Source organism: Salvelinus sp. IW2-2015, linkage group LG5 (assembly GCF_002910315.2).
Source record: "Salvelinus sp. IW2-2015 linkage group LG5, ASM291031v2, whole genome shotgun sequence".
NCBI lineage: Eukaryota > Metazoa > Chordata > Actinopteri > Salmoniformes > Salmonidae > Salvelinus > Salvelinus sp. IW2-2015.
Window position 1 is genome coordinate 33229579 of NC_036844.1, and position 22631 is coordinate 33252209.

General features: G+C 43.8%; 2 protein-coding genes across 7 annotated transcripts in view; one reads left to right on the forward strand and one right to left on the reverse strand.

Annotated features, from left to right (window-relative positions):
* Window positions 1–6707, forward strand: part of LOC111964385 (short transient receptor potential channel 5-like) — a 54005-nt gene extending 47298 nt beyond the window's left edge. Inside the window, 2 exon segments of the mRNA XM_023988271.2 lie at window positions 1859–1948; window positions 2790–6707. Of these exon segments, the coding sequence (XP_023844039.1) occupies window positions 1859–1948; window positions 2790–3674 (975 nt within the window). The 3' untranslated portion in view covers window positions 3675–6707.
* A 1201-nt stretch (window positions 6708–7908) lies between these two features.
* LOC111964386 (UDP-N-acetylglucosamine transferase subunit ALG13-like) lies at window positions 7909–22423 on the reverse strand. Of its 6 annotated transcripts, none has more exons than XM_023988279.2 (24): window positions 22157–22423; window positions 21683–21766; window positions 21531–21581; window positions 21374–21420; window positions 21142–21214; window positions 17665–17746; window positions 17157–17325; window positions 14185–14254; window positions 13959–14067; window positions 13682–13746; window positions 13479–13579; window positions 12748–12863; window positions 12410–12539; window positions 12174–12287; window positions 11860–12016; window positions 11614–11758; window positions 11484–11519; window positions 11172–11227; window positions 10930–11004; window positions 9059–9221; window positions 8855–8974; window positions 8722–8762; window positions 8427–8610; window positions 7909–8273 (listed from the first exon to the last, which is right to left on the reverse strand). In XM_023988279.2, the coding sequence occupies exons 1-24, from the start codon at window positions 22346–22348 to the stop codon at window positions 8008–8010; spliced, it is 2646 nt and encodes an 881-aa protein (XP_023844047.1). In that variant the 5' UTR covers window positions 22349–22423; the 3' UTR covers window positions 7909–8007. The 6 variants fall into 6 exon arrangements, with proteins under 6 accessions (XP_023844047.1, XP_023844046.1, XP_023844041.1 ...); XM_023988278.2 differs by having other exon boundaries at window positions 11860–11998; window positions 12180–12287; window positions 12410–12632; XM_023988273.2 differs by having other exon boundaries at window positions 12180–12287; window positions 12410–12632.
* Between the last annotated feature and the right edge of the window lie 208 nt (window positions 22424–22631).

The following is a 22631-nucleotide window of genomic DNA, read 5'->3' on the forward strand; positions in this document are numbered from 1 at the left end:
AGCAGAGTGGGGAGCACAGAATCTATTACCTGTTGAACATGTAGCAGAGTGGAGACAGAATCTATTACACTGTTGAACATGTAGCAGAGTGGGAGACAGAATCTATTACACTGTTGAACATGTGCAGAGTGGGAGACAGAATCTATTACACTGTTGAACTGTAGCAGAGTGGGAGACAGAATCTATTACACTGTTGAACATGTATCAGAGTGGGAGACAGAATCTATTACACTGTTGAACATGTAGCAGAGTGGGAACAGAATCTATTAACTGTTGAACATGTAGCAGAGTGGGAGACAGAATCTATTACACTGTTGAACATGTAGCAGAGTGGGAACAGAATCTATTACACTGTTGAACATGTACAGAGTGGGAGACAGAATCTATTACACTGTTGAACATGTAGCAGAGTGGGAGACAGAATCTATTACACTGTTGAACATGTATCAGAGTGGGAGACAGAATCTATTACACTGTTGAACATGTAGCAGAGTGGAGACAGAATCTATTACACTGTTGACACATGTAGCAGAGTGGGAGACAGAATCTATTACACTGTTGAACATGTACAGAGTGGGAGACAGAATCTATTACACTGTTGAACATGTAGCAGAGTGGGACACAGAAATCTATTACACTGTTGAACGTGTAGCAGAGTGGGACACAGAATCTATTACACTGTTGAACATGTAGCAGAGTGGGAGACAGAATCTATTACACTGTTGAACTGTATCAGAGTGGGACCAGAATCTATTACACTGTTGAACTGTATCAGAGTGGGACACAGAATCTATTACACTGTTGAACGTGTATCAGAGTGGGACACAGAATCTATTACACTGTTGAACATGTATCAGAGTGGGACACAGAATCTATTACACCTGTTGAACATGTACAGAGTGGGACGAACAGAATCTATTACACTGTTGAACATGTATCAGAGTGGGAGACAGAATCTATTACACTGTTGAACATGTATCAGAGGTGGGCCGACACAGAATATATTACACTGTTGACCATGCAGCAGGGGGGGACAGGTGTCCTTGGTTTACTGGATGTATCATCGTCATGGTGCTGTTGAGCTTGGCGGCAGGTCAGATTTTTATCCCAGACATACAGTATGTTAATTTTCTTATCAGTCCGTCCTCGCCTCAGTAATTGCAATTAGCCCCACCTTTGTCGGCCCTCCTTCCCTTCCCGCAGCCAGGGCCTTGTGCTGCTGTCCCCTGCGGACTTCTAATACCAAGCAGACTAAGCCAGACTCAAATGCTTTGACTGGAGCCTGCGCTGTCCAATGACCGTACTTTATCAAGGAATACAGCTGCCGCTCCAAATGAATGAGATTGGGCAATAGGGCAGAGCCTATCAGAGAAAGGGGTGCTCTGAGGCAGCCCTTGGTGCATGTGTTGAGTTGAGGGTTATGCGTGTTTCTTACCCTTCCATAGTGTAGATTGTTAGATTAAATATACAAGCACCTCCACAAATATCCTCCTCCACAAAAAATGTCATGGAGTTTATTCACAAAATAATCCATCTGTAAAAGAAAGAGTTCGGTTGATTGGTAATTTGTCTCCTTAACATGCAAATGAATGCAAAGTTATGCCCGTCCAGATTTTCACCTCAAGCTAATACATATGTCATGAATATGCCTAAACAGATTTTCCTTGTTAAACCCAAAATGCAAATGTGTGCATGTAAGGAAGGAAGAGCCCCACATCTCAGATCATTTCCTCCTTAGGGAGGTACAAGTCTAGAAAAACAGCTTACAAGCTTAAAAGATGCTCGTTTGTTAAATATGCCTATCATTCATTATATAATGTAGTAGTAGGGTATGTAATGTGACTGTCTCTATGTGCAGGAGGTGATCAGGAACCTGGTGAAGAGGCATGTAGCAGCCATGATCCGCAGTGCTAAGACAGACGAGGGACTGACTGAGGAGAATTTTAAGGTAGGTTTCTCAGAAGTCTCGTATTTAAACATTAATCCACAAAATGTGCCTCTATACCATAGTCATAGAACAATATCTAACTGTACCTCATTGTGGATCTCTACATCCTCTATCCCCCTCTTAACTGGTCTGTCCATCCTCTCTATCCCCGTCTTAACTGGTCTGTCCATCCTCTCTATCCCCCTCTTAACTGGTCTGTCCATCCTCTCTATCCCCCTCTTAACTGGTTGTTCGCATCCTCTCTATCCGCCATCCTTAACTTGGTCTGTCCATCCTCTCTATCCCCCTCTTAACTGGTCTGTCCATTCCTCTCTATCCCCTCTTAACTGAGTCTGTCCATCCTCTCTATCCCCTCTTAACTGGTCTGTCCATCCTCTCTATCCTCTTAACTGTCTGTCCATCCTCTCTATCCCCTCTTAACTGGTCTTATCTCTCCATCCTCTCTATCCCCCTCTTAACTGATTGTCATCCTCTCTTCATCCTCTCTATCCCCTCTTAACTGATCTGTCATCCTCTCTATCCCCTCTTATGATTGGTCCATGCTCTCTATCCCCTCTTAACTGATCTGTCATCCTCTCATCCTCTAACTTGGTCTGTCATCTTCTATCCCCCTCCTTAACTGGTCTGTCCATCCTCCTCTTTAGTCGCATCCTCTCTATCCCCTCTTACTGCTTGTCCATCTCTTATCCCCTCTTAACTGATCTGCCATCCCGTCTGCTTATCCCTCTTATCTGGTCTGTCATCCTCTCTATCCCCGCTCTTAACTGTCTGTCCATCTCGGTCTATTCCATCTTAACTGGTGCTGGTCATGCTCTCTATCCCCGTCTTAACTGATCTGTAGGAGCTGAAGCAGGACATCTCCAGTTTCCGCTATGAGGTGTTGGATCTGCTGGGGAACAGGAAGCCCCCGCGGAGAACCTATTCATCCAGCAGTGAGGCCACTCAGCAGGACGAGGCCAACAATGAGGGGGAGGGAGGGGCCGGACAGGGTCAGTCCAGGGACCAAGGGGCCAAYGGGGTGTCCTTCAGCATGTCAACCGCTGAGAGGAAGAGCAAGGACTCTGGGTTCAGTGTCTCTGCCCTCTTTAAGTCCATGTCAGGGGTGGAGGGGCCAGTGGACAACAAACCAAAGTGCAACGGGCTGCGGTTCTCCTCCTCCTCCCCTTCCTTTGCTGTGTTCAGCCGCAGTGGTGGCCAGCTGCAGCGCTTCTCCAAGTCCAAGAGAGACTCCATCAGGCGGCTGGGTCTGCTCTTCTCCCGCATGAACGGACACGTCCCAGAGCACAGGGCCCCTCCTCCCTGCATGCACCAGCCCACCTACAGCATCTCAGATGACCTACTTCATCAGCCCACAACCTGGCCGGACGTCCATATCGCCCCCAATCCCCAGGTTACACGCAGCCAGTTCCACCTGGACCGGCTGGGAGTGAACCTGAAAGAGCTACCGCAGGCCCAAGCCCCTACCCAGGCCCCACCCCAGGGTTCACCCCAGCAGGCTAACGGGAGTGACAGCCTGCTCCTACAGCCTCCGAGCCTCTCTCTGCCGCCCCCGGGCCTCTCCCTACCGCCCCTGCACTGTGCTTCCGGCATCAGGGCCTCCAGCTCCCAGGCTGTCCTCTTGGGCTCTAGTGAGGACATGTATGAGGGCTGGATAGGACCATGTGATGAGCTGGACTCTTCAGAGTGGGGGGCTGAGCAGGAGGACTCCATCACCACACAGCTTTAGAGACACCCGCCACCCCCAGAATAATGCAGGACAGCAAACTACAATATGTTCAGGTCACTCTGCTGAGGACAGAGAGAAAAAGTGACACAAGTATTCAAAACCCAGGACTAATTTTCTCAAAGATATCATAGCAATGTAGGAAGATTCTAAACATAATGAATTTTTTATTTATTGCAATATAACTACATGTTTGCATTCTGCCACCTACCTGTGCTGCTTAGATCTTTGTTTGCYGATTGTAAGTTCACTATCCTCTCTCAACACGTGTTCTCATACAGTTCCGGCCCAGTTAATTCTATTTTACTTATCAAATTATCACTGAGATAAGGGGTCATATACACAGGTCAGCTATTACCATTGTCCAAACTTCTACTCTCTTACAAATATGTTTATTCTCTTGTTGCAAGTTTTTCTATTGTCTTTTACCAGACTGTTTTGCCAGGTGGTGTGCCATATACAAATGGCAGATGTCCTCTATACAGTAGTGTGTTGTTTGCTACATCATAACCTAAACATGGATGCTTAATATGATGGTGGAATATGTTTATTTCAGGTTTGCAGGTTGATTGTTTAAGTTGTTTTTGGACAATTAACTAAGAATACTGTCCTCTGTTTTTCTATGAAAGTTTTCTTTTTCTGTAGTTTCTTGGAAATAAGGCACTACCCATTTTTGGCTATTGAGACAGGAAATGCATGATATTAGTAGGGGTAGGTTTATTTATCCATAGTTTTAACGTGTTTACTTGTAGTCTCATTTATTTTGGACAAGATGGTTATGAATTATAATACTCAAGATCAATTTGGCAGAGGACCCCTACGCAAACAATGTTTCATAGTTGTCGAAAACAAACTTGTATACAAATACACATTTTTATTTGATAATTAGATTAAGCATTATCTATTCAAATATATTAAATCATATTTGACTGATTCTTAGGAGAACTGGGATTCCAAGACTGGGCCATGTGATATGATAGGCTGTATAGTGGTCAAATAAAGCTGGACTGAACTGTCCAAAATGTTGAACTAGCTATACTCTGGGCTATTAGTGACAGCTCAATGCATTCGCTAGTTGCAGTATTCAGGACTCACCTTAGATAAGGTGCCATCCCATCAATTCAAAATGAACACTTTAGTAATTGCATTGCATTTGATCTTTTGACCAATCAGATCAGCTATTTTGCCCATAATTGGGAAAAGATCAGAATTTGGCTGCCTGTGTAAACGCATCCAAGCTCAGTGAACAAAACTGCCTGAGTACCAGTGAGCTAGCACTCTCCACGGTGCTGATTATGACAGGAAGAGTAGCAGCAACATCGGTCTTGTGTGCTGTCCAGGGTCCTGGCCCTCAGATACCATCATCGTACCAAATTACTTCTCTAAAGCAGGGTTCTCCAACCCTGTTTATGGTAAATGTTCCCTCCAATCCTAATCAAGCACACCTGATTCTAATAAGAAGCTGGTAGATAAGCTTAATCAGGTTAGTTCAAAGATTCTTGGAAGTTGGGGACAATCCTTGTCTGGCAGGGAAACTTTATTTTATAGGTGAATTTTACAATAGAAAACATTTTTTGTAATTTAAAAAAATATTTTCAGTATTATTAATTTCCCTGTCCGGCTCTGTGCCAGGAAATACCGCAGTCCTATAGGATCAAAATGTCTAACTCCCCCCAAAAGTGTTGAAAATATATGTAGTTTCTTGCAATAGCCCTCTGATTAAGGAATACTTTTCTCAAAACTGTGACTCCTAAAAAATTCCAAATGAATCAGAAATGAGCAGGTCAGCTATACCATCTCCTGATTACAGGTATTGCAACAAGACAAGGTAACCCATACAAATGAAATGGAAGTATGGAGGTAGTTTGCCATTTATGAATGTGTTACTCAATTCTATGAGCTATAGTAGTAAAGGCTAAATTCAATATTTTATCAAATATTTTTATGATCCATGGTATGACAATCTTAAAACAATTACATATGTTAGCTTAGTAGAAGCATCAAAGGATAAGACAAGCCAACTTTCAAAACGAGTCCTTTTTGGCTAGCCACAGTAGTCAACTAGCTAGCTAGGCAGCGGTTCAGCGTTGTAGTACATTCACTAATTTGTTTGTAAACAAGCTAGTTAGCTACCACGTCATGTTCTTGTCAAGCAGTCAGAGTACCTAGCAAGTAACAAGATATGTCAAATATCTAAAAACCACTTCAGGGCAATAAATCAGATTTGACCGCCGCATGCCCAGGAATCAGATTTATGACTTCAACCACCTTTAAATTATTGAAATGTGGCTTGAAATATCTGATTCCATGTGGCTTTTGGCTGTTCAGACTTCAGGATAAACAGATTTAAATCTGATATGCCCAAAAAAATTGTGGCTTTAGATAACTTATTCTATGGTTCAAATATGTTCATTTTAATTAGGTTTTAGAGTCATAAAGCAATTTAGGAGAAACTATATTGCTACTGTGTATACCACTTGAATAAAGTAGAAAAAATGCAATTTTTCAAATCTGTAAAACAAACTCAGTCAGAGTGCTGAAAGATCTAATAGAACATTTGTTTTTAATTGGGGATTTTTAAATTTTCATATTTTACAAATGTTTTTTTTTTTTATTGAACTTGGAGGCAAAAATATGTCTGTTTCAAATAGCTATTGTCAACTCAGTCAGTAGCTTGTCACCGGTCACTAATGGCTAACCCCCTTAAGATACATTTGTCAATACTTGAATCACTGTTCTGCAACACATGCTTAAACTATTAAAATATTTGCTGTGCTAGACCTAATACCATTTGCTTGATAAATATTGTTTTAGGTTCTGAATCTAGAAAAACATGCTGAAATGCAAAATTAGCCCTGACACAGTGAGTGCTATAAAAGCAAACAAAAAAGTTAAGATTTATATTAGATATTTGAATAATTTAAAGGTTTAAATTAAAACAATCAAGGCCTTAACACTTGCTGGACAATATGTAAAAATGAAATTTCTCTGAGTTTACATAATAGAACTTGCAGCTAAGCAAGCCCAAATATCTTAATGACTGATGAATTACTTAATAAAAAATATAATTTAATAAACTCAACAAAAAAAGAAACGTCTCTTTTTCAGGACACTGTCTTTCAAAGAATTTGTAAAAATCCAGATGACTTCATATCTTCATTGTAAATGGTTTAAACACTGTTTCCCATGCTTGTTCAATGAACCATAAACAATTAATGAACATGCACCTGTGGAACGGTCGTTAAGACACTAGGCAATTAAGGTGACAGTTATGAAAACTTAGGACACTAAAGGGGCCTTTCTACTGACTCTGAAAAACACCAAAAGAAAGATACCCAGGGTCCCTGCTCATCTGCGTGAACGTGCCTTAGGCATGCTGCAAGGAGGCATGAGGACTACAGATGTGGCCAGGGCAATAAATTGCAATGTCCGTACTGTGAGACGCCAAAGACATCACTACAGGGAGACAGGACGGACCACGTTTAACAACACCTGCACAGGATCGGTACATCTGAACATCACACCTGCGGGACAGGTACAGGATGGCAACAACTGCCCGAGTTACCCCAGGAACGCACAATCCCTCCATCAGTGCTCACACTGCCCGCAATAGGCTGAGAGTCTGGACTGAGGGCTTGTAGGTCTGTAGTAAGGCAGGTCCTCACCGGACATCACCGGCAACAACGTCGCCTATGGGCACAAACCCACCGTCGCCGAACCAGACAGTACTGGCAAAAAGTGCTATTCACTGACGAGTCGCGGTTTTGTCTCACCAGGGGTGCTGGTCGGATTCGCGTTTATCGTCGAAGTAATAAGCTTTGTATCAAGAATGGCCCAGCACCCAAAGGACATCCAGCCAACTTGACAACTGTGGGAAGCATTAATGTCAACATTAAGACTTATTTTGATTGTCCAGTCTTTCAAGAATCCCAGAGTTTACAGTTAGCGCGAAAACCTACAGGAGGGTAGCGCTCCAGGAACAGGGTTGAGAGCCCTGGTCTAAAAAGAGACCGTTCAAATGATTAACTGTTATGACTTCTGGGAAACAAAACTTTTTTTATTAATTAAACATGAAAATAATGTATTAAACATTCTGTAAACAGTGTATCAGAGGGTGTCTGAAATGGACCCCTATTCAGTTGGTAGTATAGTAACCGAAAAAGGATYGGAACCACTGCCCAACAGTGCCCTACTTTTGAATAGGGTGCCATTTCAAACAGCCACTGACTAGCAAACTTCAAAAGAAGAAAAGTGGAACAAACGTTACACATGACARAGGGTGACATATGGTGAATGTGGGTAGTTAGAGGGGCCCACCTCCCTCCCCAGTGCTTGGTTACATGCTGGGAGGAATAAAGTGCCCTGGGTGTGTGGGTGCAGTGACATAGTTGACTGGGTGATTGGAGGGGCAGTAGGATGCGTGCACATGTGGTTGGGCAGGGCTCGAGTTCCAGGGTGTGAGGTAATGGTAGGTGGCAGAGAGCATCGGAACATAAGGCTCGTAGGTGTGGAGGGGGGGTTGGCTGCACTGGTCCTGAACCAAGGGGTAGAACACTGTGCCTGGGGCTCCTGCTGAGGGAGGGTCCATGGCCAGGGGGGTGCCTGGTAGGAAGGAAAAGGTGGTGGGTGAGGACCAAGGTAAGAAAATAAGTCACATGTAATACTTGAGGTCGTAAGATTGTGACACTGAAGATCTTGCTCAATGCAGATGTGCCATTTCATAATGAGGTCTGGAGGCAGAGGGGTGACGCTGACCATTGGCAAGAACATCTCCCTGGCCATCAGGCCCTGCTCTCCCAGTCTCTAGGTAGGACTGGGGGACTGTGTGATCAGAGGGAGGGGGTGCTCCGGAGTAGGACTGGAACTGTTGCTCGGCATTGGGCTGCTGATACGCCTGCTGCATCTGCACCACGGAATGCCAATAGCTCTGCTGGTACCACTGTTTCAACATGGATAGAAATCAAAAAGGTACAGGTTGTTTTCATTCAAAGACATGTCTAGTGTCTCATGCTAAGTAACTGTTCACCCATACAATACTATAATCACTTACTTGGACTCCTAAATTAAAGTAATATTGGAGGACCTTGCCATCTACAGAAAGAGAAAAACATTTAGTTACCGTCACATCTTCAAATTCAACCATTAGAAGTTCAATTTAAAACACACACGCGAGCATGTCTAACCTCGTGGAAGGTCGTTGCCGTTGGGGTCATAGGAGTAAGGTGGAGGGGGTGTGGTGCTGACCGCTTCCCCCATCTCATTCACAAACCAGGGAGAGGAAGGAGGAACCTGAATGGATGAAACTACAAACAAGAGAAAATAGACATCAGTTAGGTATTAGGGCCTAATAACTCCGTAGGTCTGACCATCAGCCTTAGAGTGGGTACCTTGTCTGCCCATTGCGTGTGGGGGCATGGGAGCCCCTTGATAGTTTGAGGGTGAAGCAATTGGTGCTGGAGGGGTCTGAGAGCTGCTAGAGGAAGAGGTGAAGATAGCTGCTGGGGCTGTGGTTAAAGCCTGTGCTGGCATGACTGCTGACTTCACCACCACCTGAGGAAACAAAACTAAATCTGACTACAATTGACAAACAATGCGTAAAAAAAAAGAAAAAAAGACATGACCTAGATGCAAAATAAAACAGGCTAGTAGGTCAAGTTCCGCAACTAAGAGCATGAGGTTAATGTTGGCTGTTTGATCCCGCGGCTACTACGCGGTAAGCGAACCCGCACACATACTGTTTGGCAGAGTGAAACCTTGCGCATCGCAATATCAAAACAAAATACATATTTTTTGTTGTTGTTGAGGTTCTTCAAAGTAGCCACCCTTCGCCTTGACAGCTTTGCACACTCTTGGCATTCACCTGGAATGCTTTCAGTCTTGACGTAGTTCCCACATATGCTGAGCAGATGTTGGCTGCTTTTCCTTCACTCTGCGGTCCAATTCATTCCAATTGGGTTGAGGTCGGGTGATTGTGGAGGCCAGGTAATCTGATGCAATCTGATGCTGCCCTTTGTTATTCTTATTTAAAATTATATATWTTTTTTGTATTTTCTTAAAGCCCTTATCCAGCAATGCAGTTTTAAGTAAGCATTTCACTGTAAGGTCTACACCTATTGTATTCGGCACATGTGACAAATAAAATTCGATTTGATTTTCAGGTCTCAGATATTCAATTGGGTTCAAGRCCAGGCTCTGGCTGGGTCACTCAGACTTGTCCCAAGCCACTCCTCCATTGTCTTGGCTGTGTGCTTCGGGTCATTGCCCTGTTGGAAGGTTAACCTTCGCCCCAGTCTGAGGTCCTGGGTGCTCTGGAGCAGATTGTCATCAAGGATCTCTGTACTTTGCTCCGTTCATCTTTCCCTCGAACCTGACTAGTCTCCCAATCCRTGCCACTGAAAAACATCCCCACAGCATGCTGCCACCGCGCTTCACCGTAGGGYMGGTGCRAGGTTTCCTCCAGACGTGACGCTTGGCATTCAGGCCAAAGAGTTACATTTTGGTTTCATCAGAACAGAAAATCTTGTTTCTCATGGTCTGAGTGCTTAAGGTAAAACTCCAAGCGGSCTGTCGTCATGTGCCTTTTACTGAGTGGCTTCCGCCTGGCCACTCTACCATAAAGGCCTGATTGGTGGAGTGCTGCAGAGATGGGAGAACCTTTCAGAAGAACAACCATCTCCACTGAAGAACTCTGGAGCTCTGTCAGTGACCATCAAGTTCTTGGTCACCTCCCTGACCAAGGCCCTTCTCCCCTGATTGCTCAGTTTGACCGGGCAGCCAGCTCTTGGAAGAGTCTTGGTGGTTCCAAACTTCTCCCATTTAAGAATGTAGGTCACCGTGTTCTTGGGGACCTTCAATGCTGTAGATTCTTTTTTGGTACCCTTCATATCTGTGCCTCAACACAAACCTTGACCCCATGGCTTGGTTTTTGCTCTGACATGCACTATCAACTGTGGGACCTTATTTAGACAGGTATGCCTTTCCAAATCACATCCAAACAATAGAATTTACAATAGGTGGACTCCAATCAAGTTATAACAAAATTTCAAGGATGATCAACGGAAACAGGATGCACCGGATCACAATTGAGTCCCATAGCAAAGGGTCTGAATACTCACATAAAAAGTAAAGCCATAGAAGTAACTTTTGTCCAAAGAAAATGAACCTTCTACAGTTTGAGTAAACTTAAACCCTGATGTTTTTTTCTGACAAAATGTGACAATTGAAAGTTGGGTGAAGCAGATTGTAAAGCTTCTAGTACCTGCTGTGACTGAGTGTAGCTATAGCTAGCCATGCCCTCTTGTGGTGAGCCAGCACGAGATCCCTCTTCAATGGTCTGTAAAAGGCAGGAAAAGAAAATGGAGGCAGGAATGCAATCAAACCAATCAACCCCAATAAAATCAACTAAATTTACATGAATGGGAAATMATACTAATCTAATCATCCTACATGTGAAATGTTATATAGTTATTAAAAGTTAACAAAAAAGCAAGTGAAGAGTACCAGGTTGGCAGTGGACTCTGCCGCAGCATACACAGATGGGCTCTGGAACCCTGTGTCTGCAAGATGATTTAAGACAATTGTGAACTTTTATCCATATTGTACAAGGGGTCTTCAAATTGTGAGCCTTGACTGTTGCCAAATGACAGAATCAGTTGGGAAATCGAACAGCCCAATTTGTCTTTACCTAAATGTAAATCTGTTAAAAATGCATCTACAGAACAGCATATAATAAAATGGTGGCCATGGACTGTCCTACCAGCTCTTCACCGACTTCACAGGAATCTCACAAGCAGGTGATGTCAACACACTCACCTTCACCAGTATAGATGTACTCCTCTGAATATTCACCTGAGACACACACCACGGATTTACCATTTACATTCCGACTCAAAACGAAAACATTTTTGTGATCAAGACGGCGTCACTGGACAGCCTGGCCTACCCTGGTCGTCACCATTGCTCCTCTCATCAGCGTCCTCCTCTGATGAGGTCATGGCCTGTTTGCCAGATGTGGGGATGGGGCTCAGCCCCTGCTGCACCCAGTATGTAGGGAGTGCTGGAACCATGGGGTTTGCTACAGTCTGTCCCTAAAGAGACAGTTACAAAAGTAGACAGCAGGTTGACCTGAATATTAATGCTCCCAACTATCAAAGTCTGTAGCCTGAGGGCTTCTGGGCTACATAGTTACCGACAAGGGAGGGAAGGCAGTTTCATCTCCCCCCTCAATCTCGTAGAAGGTGATTGTTCCTTCCATGTCCTGTGCCTCCTGTCCAGCCTCGGGGACGTAGCTGAACTGGCACTCCTTGTTGATAGCAGGGATATGGCGCCTGCTTCGGCTGCAAGAGCTGAAATGAATATACGTACTTTTATAACCACAACACCCCGTCATGTCGAACCATGACTACATTCTCTATGGTTAGGGCCACCGGTAATATCCAGAGTTACTGTAGCTCAAATTGCTCATTCTGCTTAACATCGCTAGGACGATAAAAGGCGTATTACCGTGACCTGAATGAGTAGTTGTCGAAGCTGTGGTAGCAGCGTTTTCCTGAGTGAGGGTAGTATGTCATCTCCGGTCCAACGAGAGGATGACTGTTCAGGAAACGGGCTGAACTTCTGAACAGAATCAACAGTAAGGAACATGACCTTCAGTAATGGTTAAGTACAGCAGRGGTGTAAAGGTGTTTTAGAGTGATATTTGTCAAACCTGCCATTTGACAATTTAAAAGCACACCGACCTGGGCGGGCCATATCCTCGCGGGGGCCTGGGTGGAAGATGAGGCCGGTAGTGTTCGTAGGGCATTGTCTCTGGTGGTGGTGTGGGGGCATGCATGCCAGGGGAGCGCCCAGGGGGTATGCCGCCAGGGCCTGATTGAAAGCGGGGAGGCAGGCCAGACACCATCAGCATCTCCTTCCCTCTGGGCTTCTTAAAGAAACGCCGCCGGCCCCGCAACTCTGAATCTAACATACAGAAGGGCTAACAGTTGTACAGGTCTTCAATGGTCCATGGCCAATACGATCTTCACTGCTATTAAAAACTTACTAAGACCATCTAACGGTTAAAGGGCATACTGACCCATCTCTCCAGGATACTGCTCAGGCCGGCTGTATGATGGTCCCTTGCGGCTCGGGGTGATGTTCCAGGCAGGGACAGGGTTCACAGGCTTGAAGTTAGTCAGAGACACAAGATGTCTGAAAGTAGTGAGTGAGGAGGTCTCATAAACCTAATATTGAAAAGAGCACCGTCTTGATAGTAAACCACAGCATCTATCATACTGTATGACTGACAACCATTTGGGATGGTACATTTAAGTCATCTAGCAGACTCTTATCCAGAGTGACTTCCAGTGCATTCATCTTAAGATAACTAGGTGGGACAACCACATACAGTAAGCACATTTTCCTCAATAAAGTAGCTATCAGCAGTCAGAGCTAGTAAGGGGGAAAGTAGTCAAGTGTTAGTTCACAAAAGGCTTTCGCGGGCAGGGGGGGGGGGGGGGTTCAGAAGTTGAGCAAGGACTCTGCTTCAAGGGGAAGCTGGTTCCATAATTGGGGTGCCAGGACAGAGGAGCACTTGTACTGGGTTGAGTGGGAGGACCAAGAGACCAGAGGTGGCAGAACGGAGTACTCGGGTTGGGGTGTAGGGTTGGAGCAAAGCCTGACGGTAGGGAGGGACAGTTGCTCTTACTGCTCTAATACAAGAATGTGCCAGAAACTAAAATAAGCACACATTGATGGGTGCTGTGTAGAAGTGTTTATGTGTAAGTCATTTCAATTGGGGTGTTTTTAAAGGGACAGGTATCTCACTTTTCTCCAAGCTCTTCGATGAACACTGTCACAGCACTGGGGTGAGTGCCCACCTCCTGAATGAAGGCATTGTAATACTTCCCTTTGGGGTCGAGACGAACCTGCATGGAAGACATGGGTTACCCTTACTCATTTGGAGTATTTAAAAAAAAATTTTTTTTGCAAAACAATCTTAATTTAGTGGATAAATTGGATTACTGTACCTGACACTTGTCTCCCAAGAAGTACTGTCTTCCAGCAAACACCATGTAATCAGTTTTCTGCATCTCTGTTTCAGAGAAACGATATGCCATTCCAGAACACCCAATTATACAACTGCTCTACATTAAGAAATGAATGTACGGTATAATCATATCAACACCACGGATAAAAAGGTCTGCTCTGTGTGAATCTGGTCGTTTATGACTAATGTCTCATGATTAATTCAGCAGTTCCACGTTACCACAAGAAACCCCAACAGAAGGGTGCAATATGGCATACCTCTGCGACTGTCATGCCACACGTCAAACTGGACATTTCTGTACATCTCAGAATCCAGTGCTTTGAGCACCTTGTACGGGAGAGAGAGTTTTGCTGGTCCATCTGGAGTCTTAGGAAGAGAAAGAAACTGGATTTGTGTTCCTAGAATCTAGTCTTCCTCAATTTATTTTTTAGAAACTGCAACTCAAGAGGTGGTAACAATAGACGCTATAGAAAACATTGTCACCTTTGCTTCCTCTGCTCCAGGTCGGGCTTTGTCCTCTGTGCGACTGTGCCCATTGAACTCCCAATCATCCCTACAAGAAAGTAAGTGAAGAAAAATGGTACTTTAACCTGATAAACAAAATTCATACAATGACTACATTACAATATACACGGAGTGTACTAAACATTAAGAACACCTGCTCTTTACATTACAGACTGACCAGGTGAAAACTATGATCCCTCTTCATCTACACAGATTTAAGTGGACGAGACATGTTAAAGGATTTTTAAGCCTTGAGACATGGATTGTGTATGTGTGCCATTCAGAGGGTGAATGGGCAAGACAAAAGATTMAAATGCCTTTGAACGGGGTATGGTAGTAGGTGGCAGGCGCTCCGGTATGTATCAAGAACTGAAATGCTGCTGGGTTTCCCCCCGCTCAACATTTTCCCGTGTGTATCAAGAATGGCCCACCACCCAAAGAACCAGCCAACTGCGGGAATCATTAGAATCAACATGGGCCAGCATCCCTGTGGAACGCCTTCGACACCTTGTTGAGTCCATGCCCCGACGAATTGAGACTATTTGGAGGGCAAAAGGGTGCAACTCAAAATTAGGACGGTGTTCCTAATGTTTGGTAAACTCAGTGTATAGATGCTCTGGTGAATTTATGCATACTGTAGGTGGGTCGTTCCACGACATGAGTCCCTTTTGGGTAATGTAACTTGGTAAAAGAAAAGTTATTATTTCACCCAATTTGAAAAAAAAAAAAAACTTGTTTTCCCATCTCAAGATGTAAAGTACCAAATAAAACCAAGTACCAAATTAAAACATCAGCCATTAGTCCCCTTGTGACAAAGGGAATGGAAGCTTGTGTGCAATAGGAATGGGCAATTGAATGAAAGCTTCACAAAACGTGTGTTACGCTCAGTCCACTCAGTTTTCCACCACAAAACACCAGAAGAGTAAAACCAGCTCATACTTGTACACAACGATTTGACAATTAGATGTTGTGTTTCTTTAGGAAACCATATTACAAACCGGCTTGACCTTAAAATGAGGGACAAGTTTGTTTTTTAAACATTAAAATGAATCACTAATCAAATTTAAAAAACTGAACAAAGCATAAAAACGCAACATGTAAAAAGTGTTGGGCCCATGTTTCATGAATTGAAATAAAAAGACCAGAAATTTTCCAGCTTATTTCTCTCAAATTTAGTTTACATCCCTGTTAGTGAACATTTCTCCTTTGCCGAGAAAATCCAGCCAACTGACCTGTGTGGCATGATCATTACACAGGTGCAGACCCTTTCCCAGCACACGACAGACGTTGCACGCATCTCTTGGCGGCATCAAGAAAGCCATCCCATTCAATAGCCTAGAGTTCCGGTTATATTACTAAATATTTTTGGGGTTCTCATATGCTTAATGTTTTTTAGCTGCCATTCATTAAGAACTCATTGTTCTGCCACAAATTGCACGTCGCCCTGGTTTCAAACACAGAAAAGGGTATTTTATTTCTTTAAACCTTTAACTAGGCAAGTCCGTTAAAAACAAATTTTTATTTACAATGACGACCTACCCCAGCCAAACCCTAACGACACAGGGCCAATTGCGCGCCTCCCTATGTGACTCCCAATCACGACCTTTTGTGATACAGCCTGGAATCAAACCAGGGTCTGTAGTGACACCTCTAGCACTGAGGTGCAGAGCCTTAGACCGCTGAGCCACTCGGGAGGCCCATATAAAAAAGGCCACTAAAATCTGCAGTGTTGTCACAACACAATGCGACAGTGGCATGCTGACGGCAGGAATGGTCACCAAAGCTGTTCCCAGAGAATTTAACATAAATTTCTCTACCATGAACTGCCTCCAACGTTGTTTTAGAGAATTTGGCAGTACGTCCAACCGGCCTCACAAATCGCAGACTACATGTAACCACGCCAGCCCAGGACCTCCATGTCCGGCTTCTTAAGCTGCGGGATCGTCTGAAACCAGCCACCTGATTAAACTGTGGGTTTGCACAACTGAAGAATTTCTGCACAAACAGTCAGAAACAGTCTCAGGGAAGCTCATCTGCATGCTCGTTGTCCTCACCAGGGTATTGACCTGACTGCCGTTCCAGCGTCGTAAACAACTTCAGTGGGCAAATGCTCACCTTCAACGGCCACAGGAGAAGTGTTCTCTTCACAGATGAATCCCGGTTACAACTGTACCAGGCAGATAGAAAGGTGTGTACGGCGTCATGTGGACGAGTGGTTTGCTGATGTCAACATTGTYAACAGAGTGCCCCATGGTGGAGGTGGGGTTATGGTATGGGCAGGCATAAGGTACAGAAAATTTCTCAGCTCCTCCATGGCCTGCATTCTCATTGAACACATCACCCATTGAGCATGTTCGGGATGCTCTCAATTGAAGTGTACGACAGTGTGTTCCAGTTCCCGGCAATATCCAGCAACTTTGCACGGCCATTAACGAGTGGGGCACCACTCCACAATCAACAGCCTGATCAACTCTACGTAAACGAGATGTCACCGTGCATGAGGCAAATGGTGGTCACACCAGGTTCGGATCTACACCTACCTTTATTTTTTTCAATGTATATAATAATCTTCAGAAATTACTGTCAAAGCAAGAAAATACCTAGGGATTTACAATGATGCTAAAAACAGACATTTTGGGATGAAGTGTGTTCATTTTCCTAAAAGTCAGAGGTTACACATTAGGACATGTCAAAATTCTGAATTTTGACACTTTACCAAGTCTTTAGTTATTAAAAACATGTGTTGAATTTTCCATGTGGTCTATATTAAAAAGGGCACTTAATAGAACAGGCTTTTTAAAACTCAATATTGGTGCACAAGTTAAAATATCAAAGGGATGCAAGAGGGACTCATTTTGTGGAATGACCCAAGTAACTAGCAACTGTAAGACTTAGGTTTAGTGTGGAGGGCTTTATGGAAATCAAAAGTGGTGTGCAGAGCACAACTTCACCTCAGAGTCTGACCCCTGTCCTCAGGGGTGTCATAGCCTGCGTCCTCACTGCACACCGACAGGCTGTTCCTATAGCGACGACCTCCGCCATGGAACCCTTCCAAGGCTCCTTGCACCTCTGCCTCGCCGACACCAAGGACTTGTGTGTACAGCAGCTCATACAACAGAGCTGGATCCAGTTGAAGAAAAAGGTTGTACATTTCCTATTCACTACACAGGAAAGTACTGATCATTTAAAATATTGAGTAACTAAAATAAATGAGTAGCCAATTATAGGACTTAAGAGTGAAGATGTATCCACTGCTGTGGAGCTGGTGGAAGGCGCTATAGGACGGGCTCATTGAAATGACGAGTGGAATTGAGTCAAACATGTGGTTTCCTTACCTTTGACGTGTATGACACTGTTCCATCTATACCATTCTAGCCATGACAATGACCCAGTCCTCCAATAACTCCTCCCACCAGCCTCCGCTGATTTCTCTGAATTCTGATGAGTGAGAGTACAGACCTTGACACAGAGCTGCGTGGATGGGGTAGTTCCTGGGGTACACAACATCATAGTGGCCATTGTTGGAGCAACACAGCAGAATCTGCAAGTCAGAGAGCAGAATGCAGAACAGTCTAATGCATTTTTACTRTTAACCATTCATCAAATGGTAAAGATTGCCCCCCCAAATCAAACTTTCTACAGCAGGTATTCTCAAACTGCCGTTGGGGGTAAGCCAAATAAAAAAAAACATTTACACTTCACATTTTCAAACAGTCCATTTATAATCCCCCCCCCCAGCCTCGTTTCACTATAAAAAATTAAATTAAACCATTTAGTGGTCAGCGAAATAACAATGTCAAATACAGGTAGCCTAGTCAAATAATTAACATCCAATCACATTAACCATTACTCTCTTGTGGGAATTCCACTAACAGTCCATATGTAGCTGCTGCTCATGTTGGTATCTGTACTGATGGCACAAAAGCCATGACAGGGAGACATAGTGGAGTGGCAGTTCCTCCGACGCCACTTGGGTACACTGCAGCATCCCGAGAGGCTCTTGTTGCCAAGGGAATGCCTAACAGCTCGAAAGACATTTTGGACACTACAGTGAAAAATTGTTAACTTGTTAAAGCAAGGCCCCTGAACTCTCGTGTATTTTCTGCACAATGATATGGGCAGCAACAGAGGATTGACACATTTCTTTTAATTGAGACTAGCTTAAAGTTCTTTACTGACCATAATTTTCATTTGTCTGACCGCTTGCATGATGACGAGTTTCTCACACGACTGGCCTATCTGGGTGATGTTTTTTCCACACCTGAATAATCTGAATCTAAGATTACAGGGAATCTCCGCAACTATATTCAATGTGCAGGACAAAATTGAGGCAATGATTAAGAAGTTGGAACTCTTGTCTGCATTAACAAGGACAATACACAGGTCTTTCCATCATTGTATGATTTGTGCGCAAATTAACAAGCTTGCAGACAATGTGAAATAGCGAAGCATCTGAGTGAGTTGGGTGCYCAATTACGCAGGTACTTTCCCGAAACTGATGACAAAATGGATTCGTTATCCCTTTTATGCCCTGCCTCCAGTCCACTTACCGATATCTGAACAAGAGAGCCTCATCGAAATTGCAACAAACGGTTCTGTGAAAATTGATTTAAAAAAAATCAGAAGCCATTGCCTCATTTCTGATTGGGCTCCACTCCGACTATCCTGCCTTGGCAAATCGAGCTGTTAAGACACTGATGCCCTTTGCAACCAGGTACCTATGTGAGAGTGGATTCTCGGCCCTCACTAGCATGAAAACTAAATACAGGCACAGACTGTGTGGAAAATGATTAAAGACAGACTCTCTCCAATACAACATTGCAGTTATGTGCATCCTTTCAAGCACACCCTTCTCATTAACCTGTGGTGAGTTATTCACAATTTGTGATGAACAAATAAGGTTGTAAGCTGGTTAAATAAAGAGCTAAATAATTGATGATTATTATAAGCGCTGTCACTTCCGAGCCGTGTTGTAACAAACACTTATTGTTATGTTTAATAAATGTATCGTATCGTGTGTGATGGTGTGTGGCAGGCTTACAATGATGGCAAAAAACATTTGAGATTGCTGGTGCTAGAGGGGGTACCCAGCCGGAGGTTGAATGTTTGAAGGAGTACGGGACTAAAAAAAATGTTAGGGAACATCTGGTCTACAGAATAGAGAAGGAACTAAGAGAGAAAGAAGTATTAGACTTAAGCATGACTTGCTGTTTTTTCCCCCTGGTTCAATGAACGAAGTAGACCACACCCAGCTGCTATTGCATTGGTGTCTATGGGAGACACACCAAGTTACCTAGACTGGAACTGACTTTTTTTGTTGCTTCCAATGGTAAGCAGCCTGAATGAACCCCATCTTTCAATTATATACACCATCTTTGGCTGTAGTCTTCTCAAATGATAAAATGAGAGCAGTACCATCTAGTGGACAAACCAAAGGACACTTCAAAAGTATGTGGACACCTGCTCATCAAACATCTCATTCCAAAATCATGGGCATTAAAACAGAGTTGGTCCCCCCTTTGCTGCTATAACAGCAACCTGTTACAACAACCTCCACTCTTCTGGGAAGACTTTCCACTAGATGTTGGAACATTGCTGTGGGGACTCGTTCCAGTCAGCCACAAGAGCATTAGTGAAGTCGGCACTGATGTTGGGAGATTAGGCCTGGCTCGCAGTCGGAGTTCCAATTCAAAGATTGATGGGGTTGAAGTCAGGGGTCTTTGCAGGCTAGTCAAGTTCCCCACACAGATCTCTACAAACCATTTCTGTATGGACCTCGCTTTTTTTTTTTTTGCACAGGGGCATTTTGCTGAAACAGGAAATGGCCTTCCCCAAACTGTTTCCACAAAGTTGGAAGCACTGAATCGTCTAGAATGGTCCCGTGTGGCTCAGTTGGTAGAGCATGGCGCTTGCAACGCCAGGGTTGTGGGTTCATTCCCCACGGGGGGACCAGGATGAATATGTATGAACTTTCCAATTTGTAAGTCGCTCTGGATAAGAGCGTCAGCTAAATGACTTAAATGTAAATGTGAATGTAGAATATCGTATGCTGTAGCGTTAAGATTTCCCGTCACTGGAACTAAGGGGCCTAGCCTGAACCATTAAAAACAGCCCCAGACTATTAATCCTTCTCCACCAAACTTTAGTTGGCACTATACATTGGGGGCAGGTAGCGTTCTCCTGGCATCCGCCAAACACAGATTTGTCCATCGGACAGCCAGATAAAGCATGATTCATCACTCCAGAGATCACGTTTCCACTGCTCCAGAGTCCAATGGCGGCGAGTTTTACACCACTCTAGCTGATGCTTGGCATTACACATGGTGATCTTAGGCTTGTATCCGCCCGCTCAGCCATGTTAACCCTTTTCATGAAGCTCCCGATGAACAGTGCCGATGTTGCTTCCAGAGGCAGTTTTGAACTCTAGTGAGTGTTGCAACCGAGGACAGACCATTTTTACACGCTACGTGCTTCAGCACTCCGCTATCCCATTCTGTGAGTTTGTGTACTACCACTTTGCGGCTGAACCGTTGTTGCTCATAGACGTTTCCACTTCAATAACAGCACTTACAGTTGGCTGGGGCGGCTCTAGCAGGGCAGAAATTTGACAAACTGACATTTTTTGGAAAGGTGGCATCCTATGACAGTGTCACGTTGAAAGTCACTTGAGCTCTTCAGTGCGGACCATTCTACTGACAATGTTTGTCTATGGAGATTGCATGGCTGGGTGCTGAACTTTATACACCCGTCAGCAACAGGTGTGGCTGAAATAGCCAACTTCACTAATTTGAAGGGGTGTCCACATACTCACCCCCTATCCACACAACTGGTTCAATTAGCAACCTGGTTCAGTTTTGCCTGGTAATTACTTCATTAGTCAGGCATTTGAGACGCTTCATGGCCTGGGCTCAGTGGGCAGTGAATAACCACACTTACCTTCTCCATGTAGTCTACTTCGGTTATCTCCGTTGGTGGCTTCCCAGGATACCTGTATACAAGGAAGCACCGCCTGCCACACGGCCAACACAAACTTATTTCAGGTTACATTAAATTGCAATTCACAAATCTAATTCTCCATATCACATTTGACAATATTCTGTCGGCCAACACAAAAGTTGTACAATGTGGCAGGTGATGTTTAACTGATAACACATTGTGCAGCACTTACCTGTACAACGACGACAAAGCCTTTATCTCAACTTGGCCAGTGGTTTCCTGGAGAAAAACATATTTAACAATATGTACATGCCCTTTCTTCATAAGGTCTGAATCTGACCCATGGCTTGTGCAATGTGCTTTTATAACATGTAGTTCTATAAACATACCTTGGGGTCCTCCAGACGTTCCAGATACTTCTCAAACGACCCTTCAACAAACTAGGAGATAAAGCATGCCATTAGACTTAGATTTTAAGCGATCAGTGCCATCTGGAATCCTTGGGACGTCCCTACCCCTAAACATTTTAAAGTCAACTTACAGGTTCAAAGTTGCATCGGTTCTCTCTCATGAAGGTGACACAGTCTTTCCTTATCTTTTGATGGTAATTCTGAGAGTAATACATCTTGGAGAAAAGAAATAAATTACATAGTGCACCTTTATTTCATATTCGACAATCTCTTTGCGCCCTGGAGCATAGTGTTGTGCAATTCATATTTTAACTCTGGCCTCAGCAATAATTTCAGTCAGCCAAATGAACCATAGCCGAAGATGAACAGGCAGGCCAAATGAACCATAGCCGAAGATGAACAGGCAGGCTAAATTAACCATAGCCGAAGATGAACAGGCAGGCTAAATGAAGCCATGAGTTCCCAAACGACCATTTATTTTGAAAAAAGACAACTTCCTATTCTCACACCATGAATTCAGTCAGATAAATGTAATATATTATATTCTAAACGTTGAACGTCAAATTGAATGTATAAAAACATTTCGCTAAATTGCTCTAGCCTACCTGCTCAGAGACAGCTCGAAATAGACAGGACGCGTCTCGTGCCATCATTTTCCTGTAGAGACCGATGCTGGCTAGATACTCGTCCATGTTTACAAAATACTTCTTCAAGGCTTTCTGCATTTTAAGGATGTTGTAAATAAAAAAACTATAAATATGCAAAGCTTCATAACTTTCCGCGTAGAAGATAAACATGAAGTTCGAAAGTTTCCTTTCGAGTTGGAATAAGGAAACAGGTGCAAAAACTGAGCACTGATTACAGAGTCAACACCGTCATTCGTGCCAACCGTTGAAAACTTTATTGAAAATTCTTGTCTTTGATTGGTTACACTATATTCTTGTTTTTTTTAAATACTGTATCCATCTATTTTGTTTATAGCCTCCCATGCCTTATCCAGTGAAAAGGCTACTCCACAGCCAGAAACGAATGATAAACCTGACTCTGAGGAAATTATTTGTAAAAGATTTGGCCAAAATC